The 25,088-nt window shown below is 49.5% G+C and overlaps 1 protein-coding gene across 1 annotated transcript in view; it reads right to left on the bottom strand.

The window, feature by feature from the left end:
• FOXO6 (forkhead box O6) overlaps positions 1–23,002 on the bottom strand; it is a 130,184-nt gene extending 107,182 nt beyond the window's left edge. The window contains exon 1 of the mRNA XM_079986062.1: positions 21,387–23,002. Within this exon, the coding sequence (XP_079842188.1) occupies positions 21,387–21,857 (471 nt within the window). The 5' untranslated portion in view covers positions 21,858–23,002. The remainder of the gene's footprint in view (positions 1–21,386) is intronic.
• Between the last annotated feature and the right edge of the window lie 2,086 nt (positions 23,003–25,088).

The following is a 25,088-nucleotide window of genomic DNA, read 5'->3' as shown; positions in this document are numbered from 1 at the left end:
GAAGACAGAATCGGGATTCAAGATGACCTTAACAGAATGAAGAACTGGGCCAAAAACTAACAAAGTGAATTTCAACAGGGACAAGTGTAAGGTTCTGAACTCAGGCTGGAAGTATAAGAACAAGTATAAGATGGGGAGCACCTGGATTGCCCATAGTGCATTTGAAAAGGATCTTGGGGTCTTAGTAGGCCACAAGCTTAACCTGAGTCAACAGTGTGGTGCAGCAACCACAACAAAAACCTGGTATGTAAATGTAATAAATTAATAACAATGTTGCACTACGTTTCAAACGGCAGGAAAGCACTCTGTGCCAGGATACCACCCCAGATTTCATCACATGAGCAGCAGGTACAGCATTCAGCTATCTCCTTCCTGATTTGCTTGCCTGCTTGCCACTAGGAGGGGAGAGGAGAATGGGTTGCATGCTGCAGCCCAAGCACATTATGGTTTATTAAGCCAACGGCCTTGGCTGATCGGTATGACCAAATGCCATCAATATGGTGAAGAAGCCCTGACAAAGTTAAGCTGTCTCTCCTCCAAAACGTTGGCCACATATATAGGGTGTTCACTGCCACCCTAACCATTAAAAAGCAGCTTCCGTGCTTCTGCTCAGTTCTGTCTATGATGGCTCTGTGCTCCTGCCGTAGGCAGCATGTAACAAAATCTGAGGTTAACGTCCCAAGAAAGCTCCTTACTGCCGTATTGCGGTGTAATGCCCCCCCCCCCAATAATGCTCAAGGGTGCAACCAGAAGCTAGCTAGCCAGCTTGAGGATTCCTCAGGAGGTTTCCCCACTGTGCAATGGAGGGTTCTGAGCAGGAGCCAGGCTGTCTCCGGCAAATCCCCTTACCCATCCATCTCCCCACCTCTGCTGCTTCCTCCCTGTGCTGTGAAGACAGCCAGGTAAAAACAGACAACGGCACTTCAACCCTCAGGGACTGACTAACAGGAGCTCCTGAGGCAGGAGAATAGCTGAGCTACTCGTGGCTCTCAGTCCTTTCCTGAGTCAGGCAGGCTCTAATCTGCTTGGAAACTAATGTGGCAAAAATCAAAATTTCAAATATAGCAAGGCACACACATTGCCAAGATGAATACCTGCACAACCAGATGAGATGCAGCTAGGTGTTCCAAAATAAACATCCACCATTACGGTCTACAGAATGTCTGCTTCTGGAATACAGGACACAAATTCCCTTAAAATGGGGTGGTATGTTCTCCATATGTTGTCCAGTTCTCTTCATTTATCCCAAACCCACTTGGGAAGAGCTAGGATGTTATCCTCATGCAACATTTTTTGTTTGGGTCACATATCTCTGTCATTTCTTATGGGAGCGAGACCCTTTCAGTAAATAATACCTGTGCTCGGAGATCTGCAGTGGTTGCCAAGTTGAAGGTGTTGCTATTAGTATATAAGGAACTGAACAACTTGGGGCCATTTTACCTGTGAGATTGCCGTACCCCATGTATGCCCACTCAACCGCTGGCAACTGTGGAATTGGCACTGTCACATGTTCCATATAATACCCATAATGTGCTTGCACGAAATTGATATTTTAGTGTGGCAGCACCTACACTTTGGAATTCCCAGCCAATGGAGCTCTAGCCATTTGCCCTAATGGACCAGCCTCCAATGCTTCCAAGTAAACACATACAGAATTGTGCTGGAAATGTTTCAGGTTGCTAATACAGAATGAAATAGGAATCACTGGCCCAGGAAGAGGAAAAGGAAAAGTGGGCATTCTAGGGAACTCCAAGCCATACAAGGCAGGGTGGGTGGGGGAATATACTGAAGACTGGGAAACAGGAACGTTCTACGTACAAAGCATCATACCCTTAAACCAGAGCTTTCCAAACTGTGTGTCGCAACACCCTGGTGTGTCAGCTGCAGTGTGTAGGTGTGTTGTGTGAATGCTCCCCGCACTCCTCCTAGGGCTGCAAAGGGTTTAGTTTAACCTCTGGTTTGCTAGTAAAACTGATTTACTGTGTCGGGAAATGATGCATGTCTAAAAAGTGTCACCACCAACATGAAAAGTTTGGAAAGCTCTGCCTTAAACCTCACCTGGTATAATTAACCCTGGTTAGCTACTGCCCCATAAGCATTATCTACTTCGCTTGCATACATTAACAGTATGCACCAACTGAGGAGCCAGTGAGCAAGTCGTAATTCCTGTATTCACACCAATTCTTAATGTACTAAGCACTGTGTGCACACAGATCTGCTTCGGACATTTATGAGATGCACAAAAGCAGGAAATATGGACAAACCCTGTTTTCTGTGTCGACAGCATAGTATTCACATTCAGAGTCGGGATTCCCTATTTTCCGATGACAGTTGCATTCACAGTGGGGGAAATGGGTTAATCCCCTGCTTTGCATATTAAACATCTCATTCTACCCACCTCTTACAGACGCATTATCTCAGTTAAGAGCGCAAGTCCTGACCAGGGTCTCCTGCCCTAAACCTGGCTGTACTTACCTGCCTTTCCTCAAACTGAGCACAGGCACCGAGGACACAGAAGGAATGCACCCCACCCATTGTGCTGTGCTTGGGGTGAAGAAGGAGTCAGTGCTCAGCACCGTTCCATCCTCTCCAAACCTGGTTCCTAGTTGTGGGGAGAGAGGCAGGAGGGGGAAGGAGTGGCGGCACAAGGGGTAGCTGGTGTCCGTTGGAACTGGCAGGGCAGAAGGCAGGGAGCCCAACAGTGAGTAGAGCCACAGCCAGTGACAGGCAGAGCCAACAAATTCTGCTTTTGTCCCCATTCCTCTCCCTGCTGAGTTTTACAATGATAACACAGAAAGCAAAGAGGAGGACATGAAATCTCTAAAGACTGTGCCACCCCTTGGACTGTATGGAAGTTAAGAAGGCAGGCATTTGTTGGCTGGGTGAGAGCAGACTGAAGCTGGCAGCACAGTGCCCCTTTGCTCTAATGGAACAGCCTCCACTGGGAAACACACTATTCCCCCACAATGCAGGAAGCTGCCTTTTATCTAATCAGACTAGTTGTCCAGCCAGCCCAGTACCATCCACTCTGACTGGCAGCAGTTCTCTGGCAGGAGAAGCCTTTCCCATCACCTGCTCCTGGAGATTGGATTTGAGGTTGTCTGCATGCAAAGCATGGGGTTTATCTACCACTGAGCCGGGATCCCCACTCAAAGCAGCTCTGGAGCTGACTTAAGAAAGGCCGCTGCTCACCCTCATAGGACACCCCCTTGACCGCTCAGAGCCAAGGCTGGTGGGGAAGGCTGCTCCCACACTGATCCAGGGGGTGGGCTGGTAGCCTGGAGGGATAACCCACCCTGTGCAATTTGCAGATCCGATACAGATGAAGTCTTCCTGTATCCGTCACAAGTGTGTCAGGGTGGGTTGTGGCATGGAAAAGATGACTGGCAAAAAGGATGGGGGGAATCACAGGGGGCTGCAAGCTATGGGGTGGGGAGTAAGAGTTGTTCTGGTGAAAATACTACCATCACTTGGCTGTTTGTGAGCAAAAGACCCCATTTGCAGAAGAAGCAAAAGGCTTTCCCCCTCTCCTTTTTTTTCTGTAGATGAGGCATCGGTTGCAGCCTCTCCCTTTTTCATAGAAACGTACACACACTGTTCTAGAAATCCGGGTTTTCCCTTCTCGGGGGATTGATAAATGCCTCTGTTGTGCCTGGGGAGCACCTGGCAAATGCATCCCTCTGATCCTGACAGGGGACTCACAGCCTCGCCGAGCTATAAATATTGAATGCTGGTATTTCCCCCCTCCCTCCCACCACTTGCCTCTCACTCCACTTCCAATCCCACCACCCTCGGTCTTCCTCACCCTCCTCCCCTCAGCCATTTCCCCTCCAGTGGGTGAAAGCAATCTTTGTGCCTTGCTTTCAGTTCTCCTTGCTGGCGAGCTGCCAAGGCTGCACGTAATAATGAACAGATGCTGTCCAAAATGAGCTTCAGCGGCACATGGGCAAAACGGCTCCAAGTGTCCTTCCATAACCTAAAATGCCTTTCACCTCAGCTGTAGCATGCAGGTAACTTCCACAGCAGAAGAAAAGTTCAGGGTATACAGGGAGAGGGGACATAAACCAACTGGCTAATAAAAAGGGATGGGGCCCACAAGTGAGAGGGGAAGGACCGTGGCTCAGTGGCAGAGAATATGCCTTGCGTGCAGAAGGTCCCAGGTTCAAATTCCGGCATCTCCAGGTCGGCCTGGGAGAGAATCTTGCCTGAAACCCTTGAGGGCTGCTGCCAGTCAGTGTAGACAATACTGAGCAAGATGGACATCTGTTTCACTGCAGATGAGTGACAGGTTTGGCAAGGAAGTCCAGAAAGCCCTCCATGGGGAACAGCTTAAATGCAATGCCAGTCAAGTGGTGTGCAGCCCACAAAGCTGCAATGTTTGATGTTTTATTGTGTTTTTATATTTTGCTGGAAGCCTGCACCGAGTTGCTGGGGAAACCCAGCCAGATTGGTGGCATTGTTGTTGTTGTTGTTACTATTATTACTAGGAGAAGATGGGACAAGGTAGCATGGTGTGAATGCAAGCAACAGCAACCCAGCTACTAGGAATCTAGCAAAGCATCTCCACTCCACCCAGCAAGCTGCTCCTCCCAGCGAAATTTAACAGCTAGACACTTTTAAGCTGGGGAGATCTGGGTTCAAATCCTCACTTGGACAGGAACTTCACTGGGTGGCCTTGGTCCAATCACATGCACACATACACACAAACTCAGCGTGAGCAATCACAGCATTGTTGTGAGAAGGAAATGATGAGGTGGACCACACATTGGAAGATGGATTGTATTAAGATGCTCAGAGACAGGATGAGAATGAATACTAACTGCTTGCAAGGGGTGAACAATAGCAGGAATGCTCTTAGGGCTGCCTGGTCCAAGTTCAGTCTTAATGATTAAATACATATATATGAAGGGGGAATGAGAGAGGCCTTGAAGTTGCCCATCAGCAGGGAGTGCCTAGACAGCAGCTGGCTAAGCAAGCACCAGGGCTTAGACTTCTCTACAATGGTGAGATGCAATTGCAGTTCTACTTACAGTAAACACTGTCTAAATTTGCAAATATCTTTGACGTTCTCTTACAACCAAGCGGTATTTAAATTTTATGAAATAAATCATAAATAAATCTGCACATATAACACTGCGGCTAGACTGTTGGTGGGAACAGGCTATCGCCGGCACGTAACTCCAGTGCTCAAAAGTCTGCGCTGTGAGTGGTTCCCCCACGACTCAGATGCACGGGTCACATCCACCAGGAGCCATATGTTTAGTGTCGTGGGCCTAATTTTTATGGAACTCTTTTCTTGTTGAGGTCAGGCAGGCTCCCTCTGCCTGCTGAAGACTTCTTTTTATTCCAGCAGGCATTTTATTTGATGGCCGATGTTAGAATTTTAACTGATTTTTATTTTTGCTATAATGTACCTTTAAACCACTTAGAGATGATTGTAGTGAGGATGTGTAAAAATTGTTTAAATAAATAATAAATACAAGTCAACATATTTTTTTAAAAAAACATGCAGATCTGCATCCTCTTTTTTTTTGGGGGGGGGGAGACAATGAATAAGTGACTGCCTGCATCTCACCACAGTGCGAAAGGCTGCGACCCAATAACCTGGGCAATAACTTCAAGGCTCCTGCTGCTCTTCCTCCTTATAGTTCTTTATCTTTAAACCAGACTTGGGCTGACAGCCCTTAAAGAAAAGATTTGTCTCCAGAAAGCCCTTCCAATAGGGGACTTGACTCTGAAAATAGGACCAGAGATGAGCAAATCTGTCCATTTTTGTTTGTCTCTGTTTCTCCTTTTTCTGATCCTAAATTCAGCTCTCCACATTTCCACATCAATTTGCATTTAATAAAATAAAATAAAAGTTCTCAGGAAAATTCATCAGGAAATTTCCCCCCTAATGTGCATGTCTGCAAGCAATTTTGCATAATATATGGCATTTTTATTGTTATTTGCATGCACCCTTTACACAAATATTACACACACACACATGGCTGGAGAATGTTCTGAGAAGTGCAGGTTTCAAATGGGGGGGGGCTATTTTTCGGTTCACATCTAGTTTCGGAAAGTGCAAATTAGGTGAGTTCCCCTTTAAATGCAAACTGACACAAATTTCTTCCCCAACCCTAAGTAGGGCACATGGCCATCCTAGTGAAACCCCCAGAGAATCACTGCCAGTCAACATCTACATTACTGGGTGTAAATGGACAAATGCTCTGACTTGGTATAAAGAGCTTCCTGTATTCCAATCAGCATGAGATTATTGATGCCTGTTTCATGCCTTTCTTCCAACCCGGATTTCTGGAGTCTTGCAGTCCTGTGAGACACAGCTCCCTGGTTAATGCATAAACTGGGGAGAAATCACCCCTTTAAAATAAAACAAAAAATAAAACAGCTCCACCTCAGAAGCCAACTGAGCACAAGCTTCAGCAGTCATGATTTGTGAGATCTTTTCCACTTGGAAAAGGGTGGGTGGGTAACCCAGTTCCAGTTTCATGACATCTGACTTCTTGTTTCCTGGAATTTATGACACGTGAAGGAGTTGAGCGCTCCCTACCATCCATGCCCTGTGTGAGAGTTTCTTCACTCTCCCCTGCTGGCACTAAGCAATGGGGACTCACTATAAATCATTAGCAGAGCCTACTGTCAGTAAATGGGATGCGAGTGGCGCTGTGGGTTAAACCACAGAGCCTAGGGCTTGCCAATCGGAAGGTCGGCGGTTCGAATCCCCACGACGGGGTGAGCTCCCATTGCTCGGTCCCTGCTCCTGCCAACCTAGCAGTTCAAAAGCACGTCAAAGTGCAAGTAGATAAATAGGTACCGCTCCAGTGGGAAGGTAAACGCCGTTTCCGTGCGCTGCTCTGGTTTGCCAGAAGCGGCTTAGTCATGCTGGCCACATGACCCGGAAGCTGTAAGCCGGCTCCCTTGGCCAGTAACGCGAGATGAGCGCCGCAACCCCAGAGTTGTCTGCGACTGGACCTAATGGTCAGGGGTCCCTTTACCTTTACTGTCAGTAAAAGACTCACAAGGGCCAACAAGAGGAAAGGAAGACTACCACCACCAGAGTGAAGAGAAACTGCCCAATGTTCAAACCAGGCAGGACTTGGCATCTTCTCACCTCTACCTGCCCAGATTTGTCAGCGAATGAAATCTGACTTATGTGTGTCCGTGAGACAGTGTGAAATAGTTCCAAGTAGTATCCCAAATGCCAAGAACGCCATTCTCCAGTCTAAGGACCCAACACCCGTGCTGAGCTTCTTCAGAAACAACAAGCCAAAGAGAAAGAAAGAGAGAGAGAGCGTTTGGGAGTGGGGACGGATAGCGCTGTGACTTGAGAGTGCTCCTAGTCCACAGCATCTCAGATGTAGTTTATATTCCAGCAGTTATTAAATAAATAAATAAAGTGAAGAGCAGAGCAAGCTGTTCATTTGCAGCCGGTCCCTGGGGTTTAATAAAACTCTACTCACTGCTGTAGTATCATTTTTATGCTATCATAAAGCTGGACCATTTAGCAGGTTTGTGTTACTTCAGCAGTTAGCACTGCATGAAAAGCAATTCCAGAAAGGTGAAAAGGAGGGGGGGGGGAGTAAAAGAATGAGAACCTAACGGAGGAGAGGAAGAAGGAAGAATGCCATTTTTTTTTCACAGTCGAGCCAAATCTTCCTGCCCAAAATGCTGTTGCAGAGGAGTCCCCTGAACAAAAAAAATACCATTTCTATTACAATTCACCATGCCCCCTCCCCCCTCCAAAAAAAGACAGGTGTGCTGATAGTTTCTCCCTCCCTTCAGTTTATTTAGAAGATTTTTGCCTTGCTTTTTCTCATAATGATATCATAGGGTTCTAGAGCTGGAAGGGACCCCTGAGGATCATCTAGTCCAACCCGCTGCAAAGCAGGAATGTGCAGCTGTCCTGTGCGGGGATCGAACCTGTGACCTTGGTGTTATCAGCACCGTGCTCTATACAACGTATAGTACAGCATGCAATGTACAGTACAGTAATACTGCCTCCCCCCCCCCGCCCCGCTGGCTGGGGCTGATGGGAGTTGTAGTCCAAAATGGGGAAGAGTGCAATTTAAAAAATGATGCAAGCAAGGCACTTCTGGTGCAAATGGATGCTCTGAAATCCTTCATGCCCTTCTCCGCTTTCTGTCTGCCTCCAAACATTCCTGATTGCCCTGCTCCATTGATTGCATTTGAGGATGAGTGCCAGTGGTCAAAACCTTTCCCCAATGTATGTACATGCTGAGAACTAGTATGGCCTAGTGGTTAGAGCTAGGGCTGGGGAGACTCAGGTTCAAACCTCCGCTCAGACACAAAACTTACCAGGTGATCTTCAGCCAGTCACTAATCCCTCAGCCAAACCAGCCACACAGAATTTTCATGAGCGTAAAAGGAGGGGAGTAAAACCAGTGGTGGCTGAGGCACATTTAGACTGGAAGGGCAAAAGGCAGGGAGCCCAAACAGTAAGTAAAGCCAGAGCCAATGGCAGGGAAAGCTAACTAAATCTAGTTTTGTCTCCATCTTCCTCCCTGCTGAGTTCTACCACCATGCATGAAAGAATTCACTCCATCGTCCCACTGAGTGGTATCAACACCAGGCTTCCTTTGGTCATATAAAGCAAGTACTGGGTTTCTCTGATAAACAAGGTCCAGCCAAGGTGTGCAAGAGCAGAAAGGAAGCCCTGGCTTATCAGCAAGGAACAAGCACTGCAAAAAGACAAATTTATTATCCATATGCATGCACATTTCAAGCTCATGCCGGAAGGCAAAGGAACATCCTTTCGATGTGTGGGTGAGTTGCTGATACAAGCAGCCCTCTCTTCTGAGGCCTCTGAACCCTATAAGCCCAGTTCCCGCATGAATATAATTCAGTCGATTCCTTAACGATTCTCAGCTGAATGTGTGAACGGGCTCCACTGAAAGCATCCCTTCGGGTGATATTAACAGAAATGGAAATTTCATCTAAGATTTTTCCAGCCTTGGGTGACACACTGGCTTGTGCAAGTAACTAATGACTGTGGAAGTAAATGCAATTGCATGTGTGAACAAAGCCTTAGCCCACTGAGTGCAACAGACTCCTTCTTCACACAGTCTAATTGCCACTTTCGAACTTGAGGAGAGTCCTTGCATCTGTGATACACACCAACACTAGTAGATTAGACTACTGTAACACACCCTATGTGGGGATGCTCTTAAAGGCTGTTCAGGAATTACAGGTTCATAGAATCACAGCATAGCATAGCATCATAGCATTGTAGAGTTGGAAGGGAACACGAGGGTCATCGAGTCCCAACCCCTGAAAGGCAGGAATCTATTTGCCCAAGGTGGGTTTTGAACCCACACAACCCCAAGATTAAGAATCTCCTGGTCCAGAGGTGGCTAGACTCATGATTGCAGCTGGCTGTACAAACCTGTGCTTAGAGATCTGCACTGGCTACCACTTACTTTCCTGGCACAATGCAAAGTGCCGTTGACCTTGATCTAGGTTAAGAATAGGAAACCTGCTGATAGCACACTGAGTTCATATGCATCAACAGAAGCTTGAACTTCTGTACCTTGGAGAAGCAGCGATGAAAGCAATCTTACTGAGACTTTCAACTGGTAGATAAGAAACCTTACTTTCCCTGCCCAGGGAAAACCAGATCTGCCTGCCTGCCTCTCTTTATGTATAGATTTAGCAGCTGGCGTACAGAAGTCCTTTTCAAAGCACATTTGCATGAGCTAGGCTTGGGTGCTATTGCCTGGTGAATCTTTAGCACTCACCCAGCTCTGGTTTGATAGGACTGGGGAAGAGCCATAGCTCAGTGATACAGCATATTCCCTGAATGTAAAAGGTTCCAGGTTCAATCCCAGGTGTCTCCACACAAGGCTGGGAAAGACACCTGCCTCAAACTCTGGAGAGCTGCTTCAAGTCAGTGTAGTAGACAGTACTTAGCTAGATGGTCTGATTCTACATAAGGCAGCTGCCTATGTCCCTGTTTCATAACAATACTGCTTCATGTTTGTTAACTGCATTGAGAGCTTTGGCTTTGAAACAGTCTATACTTTTAAGAAGAATAGCAGTAACTGGCTTATCTTAAGAGGAGCTTAGAGGCAATGCAAGTGCTGGTACAGCTCCGAGAGCTGGCACTCAATGAAACTCAACATATATATTCAGGTACACTGTACATTTTAAGCACATGATTCTCCCACAAAGAATCCTGGAAACTTCAGTTTACACCTCACCGAGCTAAAATTGTAGCACCCTTTAACTGCAATTCCCAGGATTCCTTGGAGGAAGTCATGCACTTTGATTTTTTGTACACAGCCTACATACACTTTTGAGAGATGAAGCAACCCTTCAGACAGAGGACAAAGGCCCTAACGCTGCTTTCAAGTATGCAAAGAGGAGAACATCAGCCTTCCCTTCTGATGCCTGCGTGATATTTCCTCTAGTGGAGGTTAGGAGAGCCAGGACCACAGCGGTACAGATGGGAGATATAAGCTTAAGTTTAAAAAGGCAAGCACCCAAAAGAACTGCTTTGTAGAACTAGGGGTGTAAACTATGGAATTCTCTCCCACAAGATTTAGTGATAACTACCAACTTGGAGAATTAACAAATTCATAGAGAAAACACTACGGTCTACCTCCACTCTTGGAGGAAGTATGCCTCTGAATGCCAGTTGCTGAAAATCACAAGTGGGGAGAGCACTGTTGTGCAAAGTTTCTGCTTGCAGGATTCCCACAGGCACCTGGTTGGCCATGGTAAGAACAAGATGCTGGACTAGATGGGTCTTTGGTCTACTTATGTGATGGGCAATGTGGCATTTCTAAGCTTGCTTATTCTCTTAAGGAACAGGGGTGGGTACAGAGAGGAGGAAATGGCTAGCGAGATGAGTCACTAGCCTCCCTTCCTTCTCTGTAATTATATGCATTTTTACTCCAGAGTAAACCCCGCAGAAGGACCGACTGCTGAGATCCAATTGCACCAATGGGGCTTCTAGATTGGCTGTGGGCTGCAATCCAATGCACACTTACCTAGGAGCAATCCCCACTGGAAACAGCAAGGCTTATTTCCAATAAACATGAATAAGGTTGCGCTGCTGAGCCTCCTTTACACCATTTAAGTGACCATCGGATCGTTATTCACACAGACGAGAAAGTGGAGAAAGGGTATTTGTAATGTGAATTTATCCTTCTGGCCAAATGACAAAGTGCATGAAGCAAGAACGGCTTTAAGCCCCATACAAAAGCGCTTCCAGAAGCTTGTCCACTTTCAACACACTGCAGTAGTATTGCAATCATGACTACTGCAAGAGAAGGCTTGGCGGGGGGTGGGGCATTCCTGTAGTGCTGCACACACTGTAGGCACAGGAGTTAGTAGTCCCAATACTTGCAAACCTTGAAGAAGTATACATTGGTGAAAGCTGGCCTAACCCACAAAAGCTTAACCCACAGCCAAACTGTGTGTCTTTTAAACTGTCATGGGGCAGTTTTCTATTCTGCAAAAACTGTTATTTATCTTGTGGCATCCATATCTAGCATTGGGGGGGGGGGCATTGCTGCCCAGTTGCTTGTACAGTCCATAGGTACGTTTCTTCCCCACAAGTAAATTGCCCCTAAATTGCACCAGCAGCAGCTACTGCTCTTTTTGTCCACACGATGCATAAAGTTCCCCATGATTCATGGTTTTGTGCGCTTATTTTCTTTCTGAAAGCAACAGATTACCGGCTGCCCATGCTCCTTTGCTCTGATGCGAGGGACAAAAGGAAGGAAGGAGATAAAAAGACAGCCCATTTCAACCTGGCGCCCAACAGCAGAGAAGCAGCCAACTCACTTCTTGTGAATGTTCCTATTACAGGGTCACAGGGACACCAGAAGTCAATTTATATCGGGTTGGACTGTTGTCTGTCTTGCCCAGTATTGTCTACACTAGACTAGCAGTCACATACGGACAGTCCTTCTCAATAACTGCTACCTGAGCCTTTTAATTGGAGGTGCCAGGAATCAAACTTGGTAGCTTCTGCATGCAAGGCAGATGCTCTACTGCTGAGCTATAGTCCCTCCATATGGTCTTGCTCAGGCATAGGCAAACTCAGCCCTCCAGATGTTTTGGGACTACAGCTCCCATGATCCCTAGCTAACAGGACCAGTGGTCAGGGATGATGGGAATTGTAGTCCCAAAACATCTGGAGGGCTGAGTTTGCCTATGCCTGGTCTTGCTCAATAGCAAGAGGAAGTACTGCTGGTTAGTCAAGGACGTTGCAGCAATAATTATAAGCCATGGTAAAGAGATAGGCTGGGCACAACCGTAGGTGAGTGATGGGTCCTCCCCCAGCCCTAGACAGGACACTCCTAAGCTTAAAGCACCAAGGCCACCCATCTAGTTTATATTCATGCCACAAAGGAGCAGCCCTAAGAAGTACAGAGAGAAAGAAAAGTGGGAAGGCTGGAGATTAAGGTTTTTGGCACTGTCAGACCTACATCAAGCAGACATCCACCAGCTGATAGCTTTATTGTTATACTTTGGATGTCAAAGTGGCACAAACAGCACCTTAAAATGCATCAGAGCCGCTGCTTCTTTGACAGAGGGTGTTGGTTTCCCATTAACAAGTGGAACGCGTGAGCTGGAGCATAAAACTTCAAGCGCTTTGGAATTGATAAAATAACAACTCCCTAATTAAGCAGAACTGTCAGTCAATGGGGCCTTCCGTGCAGCATTGGAAAACAGCAAGCACTACTGGCACACGTGTGCAGCATAGCAGCGCCAAGACCCACAGCAGGGGACGGTGGCATGCGGAAAACCTCAGGCTGCCTGTGACCCAGAACTGCATACCGGAGAGGACTTCCTGCTAGTAAAGCTTTACAGTCACAAAAGAAGAAGGCCAAAAGCTGAAGGAGGAGGACTGCTGACGCCAAGGTCTACAAGCTCTGGACTAATTGTGTAGGCTGCAACCCACAAACTCACTGCTTCAGCAAGATTGCTCTGATTAAGAAAGAGATGGCACTTTTTAAAAAAAAAAAAACTGCCAGAGCCTTTGGTCCCTTCTGGTGACCTGTTGATTGAGCATTTGTGTGCACAAAGTTTGTGGGTTGGCTACACCACACCAGGTGTTTATTGTCCATTTGTTTGCAAGAAGGTGAGACAATGTTCGGTAAATCAATTGTTCTATCACACTTACTAGTGCATTTTCCTCCTCACTTTCCTTATTTAGAAAAGTCCTATTTTGGTAAGTGGTGGAAAGGGAGTAGGTGTGTTGAGTGAGGGTGTCAAATCAACACTTACTGGATAACCTGAATTTATCAGTGTATCCCGATAACAGCGATGGTCTGGAAGCACCCTGCAATGCCCAGTAAAGAGAAACAATAAATTCACCTATGTTTTGGAGTTTGTGTTTGTGATGTTTTATCCTATCCATTAAGCTCAGAATGGCATTTGGAGGAAGGGGAGGGGGCTACTGGTCAGGACCAGACCTGCATAGCTTCAGAGATTTCTTACTGATTACAGATTGGTATCACCTTTTCTTCAAGAAGTGCATAGCAGCACACATCCCCACCACCACCTCATTCTCACAACAACTCTATGAGATAAAAACAGATCAAAGTCCCACATTCTGCTACATGGCTGCGCATGGGCATGGATTTGAACAGGGCATCTTCCCAGTCTTAGTCCCACGCTATAACCATTACACCATACTGCAGGCACCCCCAAACTCGGCCCTCCAGCTGTTTTGGGACTACAACTCCCATCATCCCTAGCTAACAGGGCCAGTGGTCAGGGATGATGGGAATTGTAGTCCCAAAACAGCTGGAGGGCTGAGTTTGGGGATGCCTGCCATACTGGTTCCCTGCGGAACTCCATATCAAACTAATAAACAAACCCAACCCTTCAGATATGGGATAAAGGCTCTATAGGAAATTGGGGGCGGGGGTTCGACAAACCCAATGGTTGCTTTACAAATACCGCGGCTGCTTCGGTACATGTTCCTTCTACCATCTCCTACCCCATTGGTCCTGCAGCTGATACTACTGGTCCATCTTGGTTCACTTACGGCAGGACTTTGTACGAACCAGTTTTTTCCCCTCCCCCACAGAAGCCACAAAGCAACTCTTCCCACGCAGGGACAGGTGTAAGGGCTGCAAGCAGCCCTTGTTTCAAACCTAATTATGATGCAATGATGGGTTGCAACCAGGCTATAACGAATACAGGTCAGCACACCAAGGGCCCCATCTGCACTGCACATTTAAAGCAGTACCATGCCACTTTAAAGAGTCACAGCTTCTCCCAAAGAATTCTGGGGGCTGTAGTTTGTTAAAGGTCTCATTAGGAGACCCCCCTATTCCTCTCCCAGAGCTACAATTCCCAGAGTGGTTTAACAGTTAATCCCTATTTCTGGGGAATTCTGAGAACTGTAGTTTTGCGAAGAGAATAGGCACTCTTAACAAACGACTGTCTGCAAGATTCTTTGCAGTAAAGCCATGACTTAAAAGTGGAATCAAAGAATTATAGAGTTGGAAGGGACCACCAGCATCATCTAATCCAGCCCTCTGCAATGAAGGGATCTTTTGCCCAATGTGGGGCTCAAACCCACAAGCCTGAGATTAAGAGTCTCATGCTCTATGCCAGTGTTTCCCAACCTTGTGCCGCCAGCTGTTTTTGGACTACAATTCCCATCATCCCTTGCCACTGGTCTTGCTAGTCAGGGATGGTGGGAGTTGTAGTTCAAAAACAGTTGGAGGCACAAGGTTGGGAAACACTGCTCTATGCTCCCCTTTTAGCCCTTTCCAAGCTTTGTGTAGAACTCCCTTTCCTGCAAATAATTCATTTCAAAAGCATAGACAATATACCCCAGTGACCAATAAATCTGTGTTAACTGCAAGGTGTGGAGTGGGGAGATACTAGGGCAGGCATAGGCAAACTCGGCCCTCCAGATGTTTTGGGACTACAACTCCCATCATCCCAGGACCAGTGGTCAGGGAAGATGGGAGTTCCAGTCCAAAAACATCTGGAGGGCTGAGTTTGCCTATGACTGTGCTAGGGCATTTGTTAAATGGTGCACAGGAGCTGAAGTTCTCTGTTCACTTTAGGAGAGAGGATGGAGAGGCCAGTTGGAAGTTTTAAATCTAAGCTTCTAATCCCACCTTTTAAAAAAGGACTGACTCATGGGGTTGGGGAGCAACTCCCCTTCCCTTCCCTCTCCACAACATGGGGAAATGATCTGGAATTCTCAGCTACTGAGCCCTCTCTGTGGGTGACAGACTAGGCTAAGGAGGAGGCAATTAAAGATGAAGACCTGCTGCCAGAAACACCCCCACCATCCCAGCAGAGAGAGAGGAGAGAGATGAAACTCTCAACAGTTGCAGTGCTTCTGAACCTCAGACATAAAGACTAAGAACAACTCCCTCTCCTATGTATGGGCCTTTTAAGAAAGCGAAACAGTATTGTGAACGCAAGACTGATGAGTGGTGCCCCCTGTATCAGGTGCTCCTCAGGGATGAGGAATGCCTCTCTCTGCAACTCTGGCAATGCACAGCAAGGGGAGAGAAATTTAATCCAAGGAAAGTAGCTCTAACAGAAGGGAGTGGTAGGTTGCAGAGATGTAGATTGGGAACAAAAAAAAATATTAAAAATTACAGAGACGGACACAACAGAGTTCAGGGACCAGGGCCGCAGGTGCGAGGCTCCAATCTGGGGCTTCATATTATGAACTGAAAATCAGGAATGGAGTATTTTCTATTTGAGCACGACATACAAAACAAAAAACTAACAGCCAGCCAGGGCTAAACTTTCCTTTCAGTAGCGAAAACTAATAATCCCACACAGCAACAAACGAAACAGAACTAGCATTAAAAATTTTTTTGGAAAGATGCTCCAACACCCCTCAAGGACTTCCAGCTCTTTTGGCGGTGTCCGCCAACCTGGTACCCTCCAGTTGTTTTCAAACTACAACTCCCATCAGCCCCAGCGAGCACAGCCAGTGTAGACCAAAATATCTGGAGGGCACCAGGCTGGCAAAGGTTATCTTTAGGAGTTATGGTATCCACAGTTCAGCAGCCTTAAATGCAAACTCACTGCCTTATACTGTAGAGCAGGACCCACCAGCTAATTAATTATCCCCTTAATTATCTTGCTAACATTGAAGGAAGGTGCCTTTCTGAGATTCCTTAAAGGGAAGGGGATCATTTCCCTTTCAGTGAGATAACTTAAGAACTAACAAGAAAACAAGTGCCATGCACTCATCACAAGGAGAAGCCACCTTTAATGCACAGAGCTGCAAGAAATCTTTCGCTTTCAGATTAATTTATTATTGCAACTCTGAAAAGTGGCACACCTGATTCTCCCCCTCCCCATTTTATCCTCACAACAACCCTGTGAGGTAGGTTAGTCTAAGTGACTAGCCCAATATCAATTCCCTTGACCTAGTGGGGATTTGAACCCTAGTATTTCAGGTTCTGGTCCAACACTCTAGCCACAACTCCACACTGGTGTATTTGTACAGATTATTCCAGGTCTGACTTATCACCGTACCAGCACCCGCACCAAGCAAGAGGCTGGTAGCAAGTCCCCTGTGCCCTGCACCCTATGTGCAGCTCCTGCCATCTCCTTCTCCTCCTGGATTGCTGCAGCTTCTCTCTCCTCCCTTCCCACCATCAATGAGTGCTAAGCATGCAAGCTACTGCCTCCCACAGCCAGTTGCACCCCTGCCCCTTCCAGCCAGGGCCAATCAGAATATAGTGGCCAGTGGCAACTCCTGCACCCAGCACTGGCTAGGAAGGAGCAAAGGAGGTGGCATAAGCTCATACTCTCAGCACCAGCCAGTACTGTGAAGGCAGAGAGTGAGGAAGGGAAAGGAAGAGGGGGCCATCCCACTGGTAATGGCAAAGGCAGCGGCAGAAGGGGCCAGCCCTGCTGCTGGGGTATGAGCCTTGGCAGATGCCCAACATTGCCAACTGCTACGCAGGTGGCGCTGTGAGTTAAAGCCTCAGCGCCTAGGACTTGCCGATCGAAAGGTCGGCGTTTCAAATCCCTGCGGCGGGGTGCGCTCCCGCTGCTCGGTCCCAGCGCCTGCCAACCTAGCAGTTCGAAAGCACCTCCGGGTGCAAGTAGATAAATAGGGACCGCTTACCAGCGGGAAGGTAAACGGCGTTTCCGTGTGCGGCTCTGGCTCGCCAGAGCAGCGATGTCACGCTGGCCACGTGACCCGGAAGTGTCTCCGGACAGCACTGGCCCCTGGCCTCTTAAGTGAGATGGGCGCACAACCCCAGAGTCTATCAAGACTGGCCCGTACGGGCAGGGGTACCTTTACCTTTATGTTGCTTCCACAGCCCATAGAGGTCTCTCAACGATCAGCATATTCCCATTTTTATCAATATTGCTCTAGGGGTGGAGAGTCTCTGGTCCTCCATATGTTGATAGACTACAAATCCCATCATTAGGATTCCCTGACCATTAGGCATGCTGGCCGAGGCCAATGGAGCCCAGTGAAGTGTGGAGAACCATGAGTTCCCTCCCCATTCCTGCTCTAGAACATCCAGGGTTTTCTGAACAAGCTGGTCCATTGTCTGGTGACCTTTGAAACTGATGGGGCAGGAGGAAGAGAGGCCAAAAGAAGGTGGGGCCACAGTCAACTAATCCTAGCTTTGCCCCCATCCTCCTCTCTGCTGCATTCTACAAGGGCAATGTGGAGACAAAAAAAAAGGTGAAGGTGACAGCCAGTGCCACCCCCTGGAATGGATGGAACTAAGAAGGCAGTTGGGGGCTGACTGAGGATAGGCTGAAGTTGGTGGGGCAGCACCCCATTTGGCCTAATGGACCAGCCTCTACTGTATCCCCTAACTCCCTACCCTTCAAACATGAGCAAGCTTCTGTCAACCATCTAATCAGCCAGCCAGTCTGATTTTTTTGTTGGCAGGCATACCTTTGCTTCAGTTTCCCCAGGAGGCCAGTGGTGGAGAGGGGAGAAGCTATGTTAGAAGAAGAATCATAGTATTGATGTGGATGGAAAATCTCTCTACCCACAGAGTATTCATGTCTTGATTCCTCAGAGTCTAATACACTTCTTCAGGAATGAATTCAAGGTATGCATCTGGAAAGCTCTGGGAAGCTATGATGGCACAAGCATCACAAAGTCTTCTCCCATACAGTATCATGTGGAACATGGGAAGCTGCGATAAACGAAGCCTATTCATTGAGCCTCCCTCACAGTACTCTCTACACCAACCTTACCTGAGCAGATGCCTTCAAACATTTTGGACTGCAGCTCCCAGCATCCCTGGCCACTTGTCATGATGGCTGGGGTTGACAGGAGTTAAGAGTTAGGCAATGTTTGGAGGTTGAAAGCTGTTCTGCCTACACTAACTGGCAGCAGCTCTCCAGGGTTTCAGAAAGGGATTTTCCCCCATTGTTACCTGGAGGTTCCAGGAAAAGGTCCTTGGAACTTCAGCATTCAGTCCTTACTATGAAACCACAGCTCTTTCCCAATAACCTTGGCACCATTGTGACTAGAGCAGTTGTAAAACAAAACATTTAACTCAAAGAAATTGGCACCCCAACCAGGGCACTTTCAAACACTTCTCCAAAAATGGAGGAACAAACGAAGCTGCCTTATACCAAGTAAGATCATTGGTCTGTCTAAGTCAGGACCATTCACACTGATCTAGCTCAGTATTATCAATGCTAACTGGGAGTAGATAGCCAGGATTTCATACAAGGAGTCCTTCCCAGCCCTATCTGGAGGTGCCAGCAGATTGACACAGGGACCTTTAGCATTCAAAGTATGTGCCCCACCACTGAGTTATGGCCCTTCGCCTTTCCCAGCTTTCTAGAGCTATGACCTTTGGCTGATGTAGCTACTACTCTTCACACATCAGATTTATTCTCCCTTGTTTAAATAACTGCATGAAGCAGAACAAGAAGTGAGAGTATTCCATAGACAAGTGTCTTGGACTGTTCCTTGGATGCAGTTCTCTCTTCCTGTCAGTTTGGGTGGAACTTTGTCCCCTCTGCTACCATATACATCCATCCTGCAGCAGGACACCAGGGTTAGCATAAGTACGCCCAACCAGACTCCATCCAGCTGCACAGCCCAAATTACCAAGGCTTCCCCATATGCTTCTCTTGCAAGTACCAATCTATTCATGAGACCTGGTTACCTATGCATCATAAAAGAGTCAGTACTAAAATAGCCCCAAGGGAGAGGAGGTGGATAGAAGGAGAGCCATTTCATCACCCACGAACAAATAACCTCCACCTGGTATATGTTCCTGTGACTCGGTGGACCCTTGGTCTGATCCAGCAGGGCTTTCCTTATGGTCTGATGTCTCAAGGTGCTTGAGCGCCTAAAACAAGTCTTCTCTTCAGCTACTCACAAGTAAACGGAACACAGAGGAGGTCAAATCCAGGTGTGGTGCAGATGCACAGAGCTTCAATAATGCTCATAACACCAGCCCAAATGATGGAGTGGACCTTTCCTGAATTAACACATTGTTTATTATAGAGTGGCTGGAAAGTGGAAAGAAAATCAATTGGAACTGCCTCTCTTTTAAATCGGCCCCTTCTGGTTCCCACATTACCTACGCTTTTCTGTCCCTTCCAGGTGTGGTCACCAACATGGGTGCAAGGTGTGTGCAAGCAACATCACTTTGGACGCACCCCATTTTCTGCTGGGCTATAGCAGGATGGCTCTCACACTGAAGTGAAAAAGTAGACTTCTCACACCATACACACACAGAGAGAGACACTTTCCTTGTAAGCTCAGGGAGTGCAACACACCTCTACACTAAATCATAATAAGAGGGAAATCGATTACTCCTGACAGAAATATTTAACAATCCAAAGGCAACAGCCTGGGAGCTTAACCAGTACAGCCAATGCCAGAGGGGCGTGTGTCTGCTGAGAGACCAACAGATATATGAGAATGGAAAACCACTCTGCCCCACCAACTCAGTGCCACAAGGGTTAATTGCTTGTTAGTCCACATGTGCAGGAGAGCCTTTTCAAGCCCTCCTTTAAGGGAACACTTGCTTGTGGGCAGACTTCCTACCAGATGTTTAGGATTCTCAAAAAAGCACACACACACAAACGATGCAGCACATTCTGCAAAATTTGCCATTTCATCCAAGACCTCAAAAGCAAACAAAAGCTTTTAAAAAAAACCACAAATACACCAAATCTTACTTTGACTCAATAAGGAGACGTGGGCAATGTATGGAGCGCCAAAGACAGGCAGAGTTTGCAGCTAACACATGTAGACAGTTTGATCGCACTTCCAGTTTTACGAAGCCCAAGACCTCAAAATGGTCATGCATCCAGAGTTCAGTAACACTTGCCCAATGGCCCTGCACACCAATGGCATCGCATGTGGCAAATTAGCTGAAGAAATCAGTTTTCTGGGCCTTTTTTTGTATTATAAACCGCTCCAGCAATCTACACTGCATTCTATGGGAGGGGGGGGGGAGAGAGAGACCTTACAAAAATCACAAGCAGCTAATCCCACCACCCAAACTGGAGGAGAAAGTCTGGCATGTCCTTTCCCCAACTGGCATCTCAATCAATGCCATCAGATGAAAAGTACAAAGCCACTTTTACCCACCTCAACACTATTTCTACCCTGTACCCGCCCTCCAAAGTCCTACTACCAGACAGGCAGCTGCAACTTAAGAGGAGGGAGAGGAAGGGTGTCCACCTGGCCCCTTTGTTGATGCCACTGGGGCTGGTGGGGGGAAGAGTGAAGGAAATATGGTAGGTGGACCAGGCAGCTACTGCAGGATAATCTCTCCAAGCACCAATGCAAAAGGAGGGAAATATCTCAGGTCCACTCCACGAATATAAGCAACAGAGAAGAGCTCCTCTTCTCCAAGATAGCTCTGATAAGGCTGCAAGAGCAACTTCTCTTCCCTCAATCCCAGAAGACACCAGAGCTGCTCTCCTGATCAAAGCTGCAAAAGGCTGGAGTGGCCTCGGGTAGACCCTCAGGAAACTTGGCCGGCTCCTTCCCCTTCCAGCTCTGCCCCTCTTGCTACAGGATTTCGGCGCCTGCAAACAAAGCTACACAGACTTTCACTCCCAAGTATTCACCACCACTCCTTCCCTAATCACTAACTCTGGTTAAAACCACCACTTTCCAGGTAAGAATGTGCTAAGGGAGTTTAAAAACAAACAAAAAACGTGGGTGATGGTGGTGGAAGATACACCACCATTTTAACACCCTTTAATTAACCTTCCCTGCAACACAGGGGTGGTTTAAGGCTGCTACCGGGCAACTAGACCCCCATTAAGAGTCTACTACATCAACCCAAGGAGGCTCAGCACTAGTGAAACTTCCACTAGCGCCTCTTGAAAACTAGGGCTCTAGTTTCTGCCGAGGGAGGCGAGAGGCGCAGGGTGAAGGAGGTGGAGAATCGCTCGGGTACCTTCCAACCAGCCGAACTGTTGCTGTCTCCTTTATCCTTAAAATAAGGGACGTATCTGACCATCCAGTCGTAGATCTGCGAGAGGGTGAGCCGCTTCTCCGGGGAGCTCTCGATCGCTTTGGTGATGAGATCCGCGTAAGAGAGGTTGCCCCAGGCGTTGCGCCGCGAGGTCTTCGCCTTGCGGAGCTGTCCAACGTCCGCGCCCAGCGAAGGCAGCGCCGGGGCGGCTTTGCCGCGCTCCGACGCCACTCCGGCGTTCTCGGCGCCTTCCGTTCCGCCGGCCAAGGGGTGCTTGGAGCCGCCGCCGCCGCCTCCCCCGCCACCACCACCAGCGCCGGCAGCCGCGGCTCCATCGTCCTCTTCTCCCGGGAAGTCGGGGTGAGGCAGCGGCCAGGTGCAAGAGCGAGGCCGGCTCTGGGGTTCAAAATCCGGGTCGATGTCAACCTGATGCGCTTGCAGCTTCTCATCCATGTTCCTCCCCCTCCCCCCCCCAGAAGCCGCCTTTTCTTTCCTTCCCCCCCTTTTTTCCTTTATCCCGGGGGGGGGGCTCCTTTGTAAATTTCCAACGGGAAGGATCGCAACAGCAAACGGCGCTTTTAGGAAGCGAAGGTCCAAGGCAGCAGCATCGCACCAAAGTGGGTCGGGGAGAACGAGCGAGAGAAGGGGGGGGGGGGAGAACGAGCGAGGGGGGCGGGATATGGAGACGCTGCCTCGCAGGGTTTGGGGAGGAAGGTGCGTCGGGGGAGCGGTGGCGGGGAAGGGGGGGAGGAAGGCAAGAGAGAGAGGCTCGAGTCCAGCGCAAGGGAGGTTCAGCTGGAAGGGCAAGGAGCGGCGAAGGCGGCTGCTTCCTCCATCAAGCCCGGCGAGCGAGAGACAGAGCAGGGAGGGGGCCGCCCGTTCAAGCAACAGATGAGCAGGAGGAGCGCGCCGGGCGCAGGAGGAGCGGCGTGCGCTTTCGAGGGAGAAGGGCTTCCTCCGGCGATGCGGAGCCTCCAAGGCCCCTCGCGTGAGTCCAGGCGAGTTCAGTTCCTCCGGGCTCCAGCGAGGAGCGAATTAATCCCAGGAAGAGCGTCCAGGCGCAGCGGGAACCCGGCGCTAAAGGGCCCGGAGGTGGCGATGGAGACGCGCGGCTGGCGCTGGCATGATCGCCCTCCTCTCGGCTCGCGCTCTCCACGCCGCCAGCACGCACCTGAGGCAGAGGCTGGGCTGCTCAGCCGGCGGCCAGGCAGGTAGCGCGCGCGCGCGCGCTTCTCTCGCGCTCTTCCACACACCTAGCACCTGCTGCTGCTGCTGCTGCCCTCGGCGCGGCAGCCCCCTCTGCTCGCCGCCGTCTCCGTCTTGTCGGTCACCTCGTCCTCCTGCCGCTGCTTCTGCTGCTTCTCCTTCTCCTGCTGCGCTCGTGCCGCCCCGAGCGGGCGCCGCCTCTCTCTGGGGACCCGGCGGGATGGCAACATGCTGAGGAGGAGGAGGAGGAGGAGGAAACGGCGGCGGCGGCAGCGGCGGCCGCCACTCTCTGCCTCGCTGCCCTCTCGTCACCCAGCCCCGCCAGCGAAGAGCGACTGACACACGCGCGCGCGCTCGCACACAGACCCACACACAGTGAGAGCGAGAGAGAGAGGGAGAGCCCGCCAGGCGAGCCGGCTGCACCTCAGGGAGGGGGTGGGCGGGGAGGGAGGAGGAGGAGGAGGGGCCGGGCCGGCGAGCGGAGGGGGGAAGAGGGCGGGGCCTCGGGCAGCACCTTACACGAGAGGAGGAGGAGGAGGAGGAGGAGGAGCGCGCCAGCCGGGCTTGCCTTGCCTTCCCGCCTGGCTGGCTGCACGCAGAGTCTCGTCGGCTCTCTGCCCGGCTGCACAAGTCTGGACGCTCCAGCCAAACCACATGATCACAACACGAGCGGGCGCCGGGCTTCCCCCTTCGCTGCCGTCGCGGGGCGACGCCACAGAGGACGGACGGCACCTTGGCAGCGCTCGGGCCCGCTCAGGACTTCGCCTTGCCCACTCCTGCCTCGCCACCGCAGCACGTCCCGCCGAAGGTCTCTCTCGCGCGCCCCACACTTCTCACAAGCAGGAGTGCTGGCATTTCTGAACCTCCTCCGGGCTTCCCTTCCCCTGCTCGGGGCCTCCTCACGGCATTTTGCCGCCTGAGGCACAAATGGTGTCTCCCCATCCCCCCCCCCCAGCCAAATTATAGCAATCATGGCTGGTCGGGTGAGTTTGGTCCCCGAGGTAGAAAGTCCCACAAGCACCTCTCCGTTCCCCACCACCCTGGCGATACATTTACAATTATTTATTTACTTATTACTATTACTATTATTTGCTGCCCTATCAGATCACCGTAAGACAGCCTTCTTGGCAGTACATGTACTGTTGTTGTTTGTTTCAGGTTGTCCCTAACAATCAGCTGGCTGAGGCAGTCACTTCAGTCCGCCTAACGGTAGGGCCGGCCCTGCTCAGCGCTTCGCTACCTGGGCACGGGCAGCCTGTCCGCACCTCTCCTCTCCCAGACTTCGCAGACACCTTTGCAGCGCTGGGCTGCCCCTCCGCATGCTAGTTCGCCCCACTTATTCCAAAGGGTTCATTAACCCTTTTCGGCGCTTCTACGCCTCTCCAAGCACTTTCCGCGTTTTTTTCAGAAGCACCAGGCGCTGTGGAACCCTTATCTTCCACGCGCCCCACCGCAGCAATGCGATTAAATCCTTCGCGCGGCGCACGTACCCAGCGGTGCTTCCTCCCCCCCCCCCCCGCAAGTTCAGGGGAAGCCCCAGCCCAGCTCCTTCCCTCCCGCCTGCCTTCCTCCCCCTCCTGTGGTTGGTTAGTCGGGTGTTTTGGGTTGTGCGTTTTTTTCCTCTCATTCCAGATTGTTACACTGACCTGACCCGAGTGCCGCCTCCTGATTGGAAGGGACGCGGCACAAGCCCAAACCCCAGCGCTCTCCCCATTGGCTCGTTCCCAGCCGGCGTTCTAAAAGGGGCAGGGAAAGGCGGGTTTGGCGGGCGGAGGGAACCTCCCTCGCGTGACGTACAGCGCTTCTTGATTTACCCGCGGGTAACCCGGGGCAACGAAGCTCACAGGCCGGGCAGCCTCCAGCTAGGCCACGCCCATTCGCCTTCGCGCAACGCCCCGCCCCCTTTGCTACAGGATCTTCGTCCAGCCCCCTTGCAAACTTCCAAAGAACAATAAGGCACCTAGGCTAAGGCTACGCCCACTCCCTCAAGTCGCACCCTCTAAAATATGTCTCTTCCTTGAGCCCCCATTCATCTTCTCCGACCCTGATCCCGGTTTGCGCTCCTCGCTCAGCGGAAATCCCAGATCCTATTCGCATTTCCCAGAAGCAAGTCGCACTTATTTCAGTGCAAATCAAATCCAAAAGGATGGCACTCCAAAAGCAATAACTGCCAATAAAAATGACTTGCTAGATCTCTGGAGACGCACAGTGACCTTTGGCTTGCTTAATCTAGAGCATCTACCTCACCTCACAATATTACCCCATTAGTGCATGCCGAGGGTTAAAAGGATGAGTTGCTGTTTTTTCTCCCCACCTTTGCTTATGAGTGAAATGAGAATGCAACGTTACTGTTTGTTTTCATCATTACCTGTAGAGAGAAAAGCAAGGAGAAGCAATCCTTTCAAAATAATCTCTAGTGGACAAGGGAATGTTGTGCAACCTCTCTTGGCCTCCTCACCTCTGGGGGTGGGGATGGAG

The sequence above is a fragment of the Podarcis cretensis genome (genome assembly GCF_951804945.1).
Source record: "Podarcis cretensis genome assembly, chromosome: 8".
Classification (NCBI taxonomy): Eukaryota; Metazoa; Chordata; class Lepidosauria; order Squamata; family Lacertidae; genus Podarcis; species Podarcis cretensis.
The sequence above is the reverse complement of the archived record's forward strand: the minus strand, read 5'-3'. Positions and strand labels throughout refer to the sequence as shown.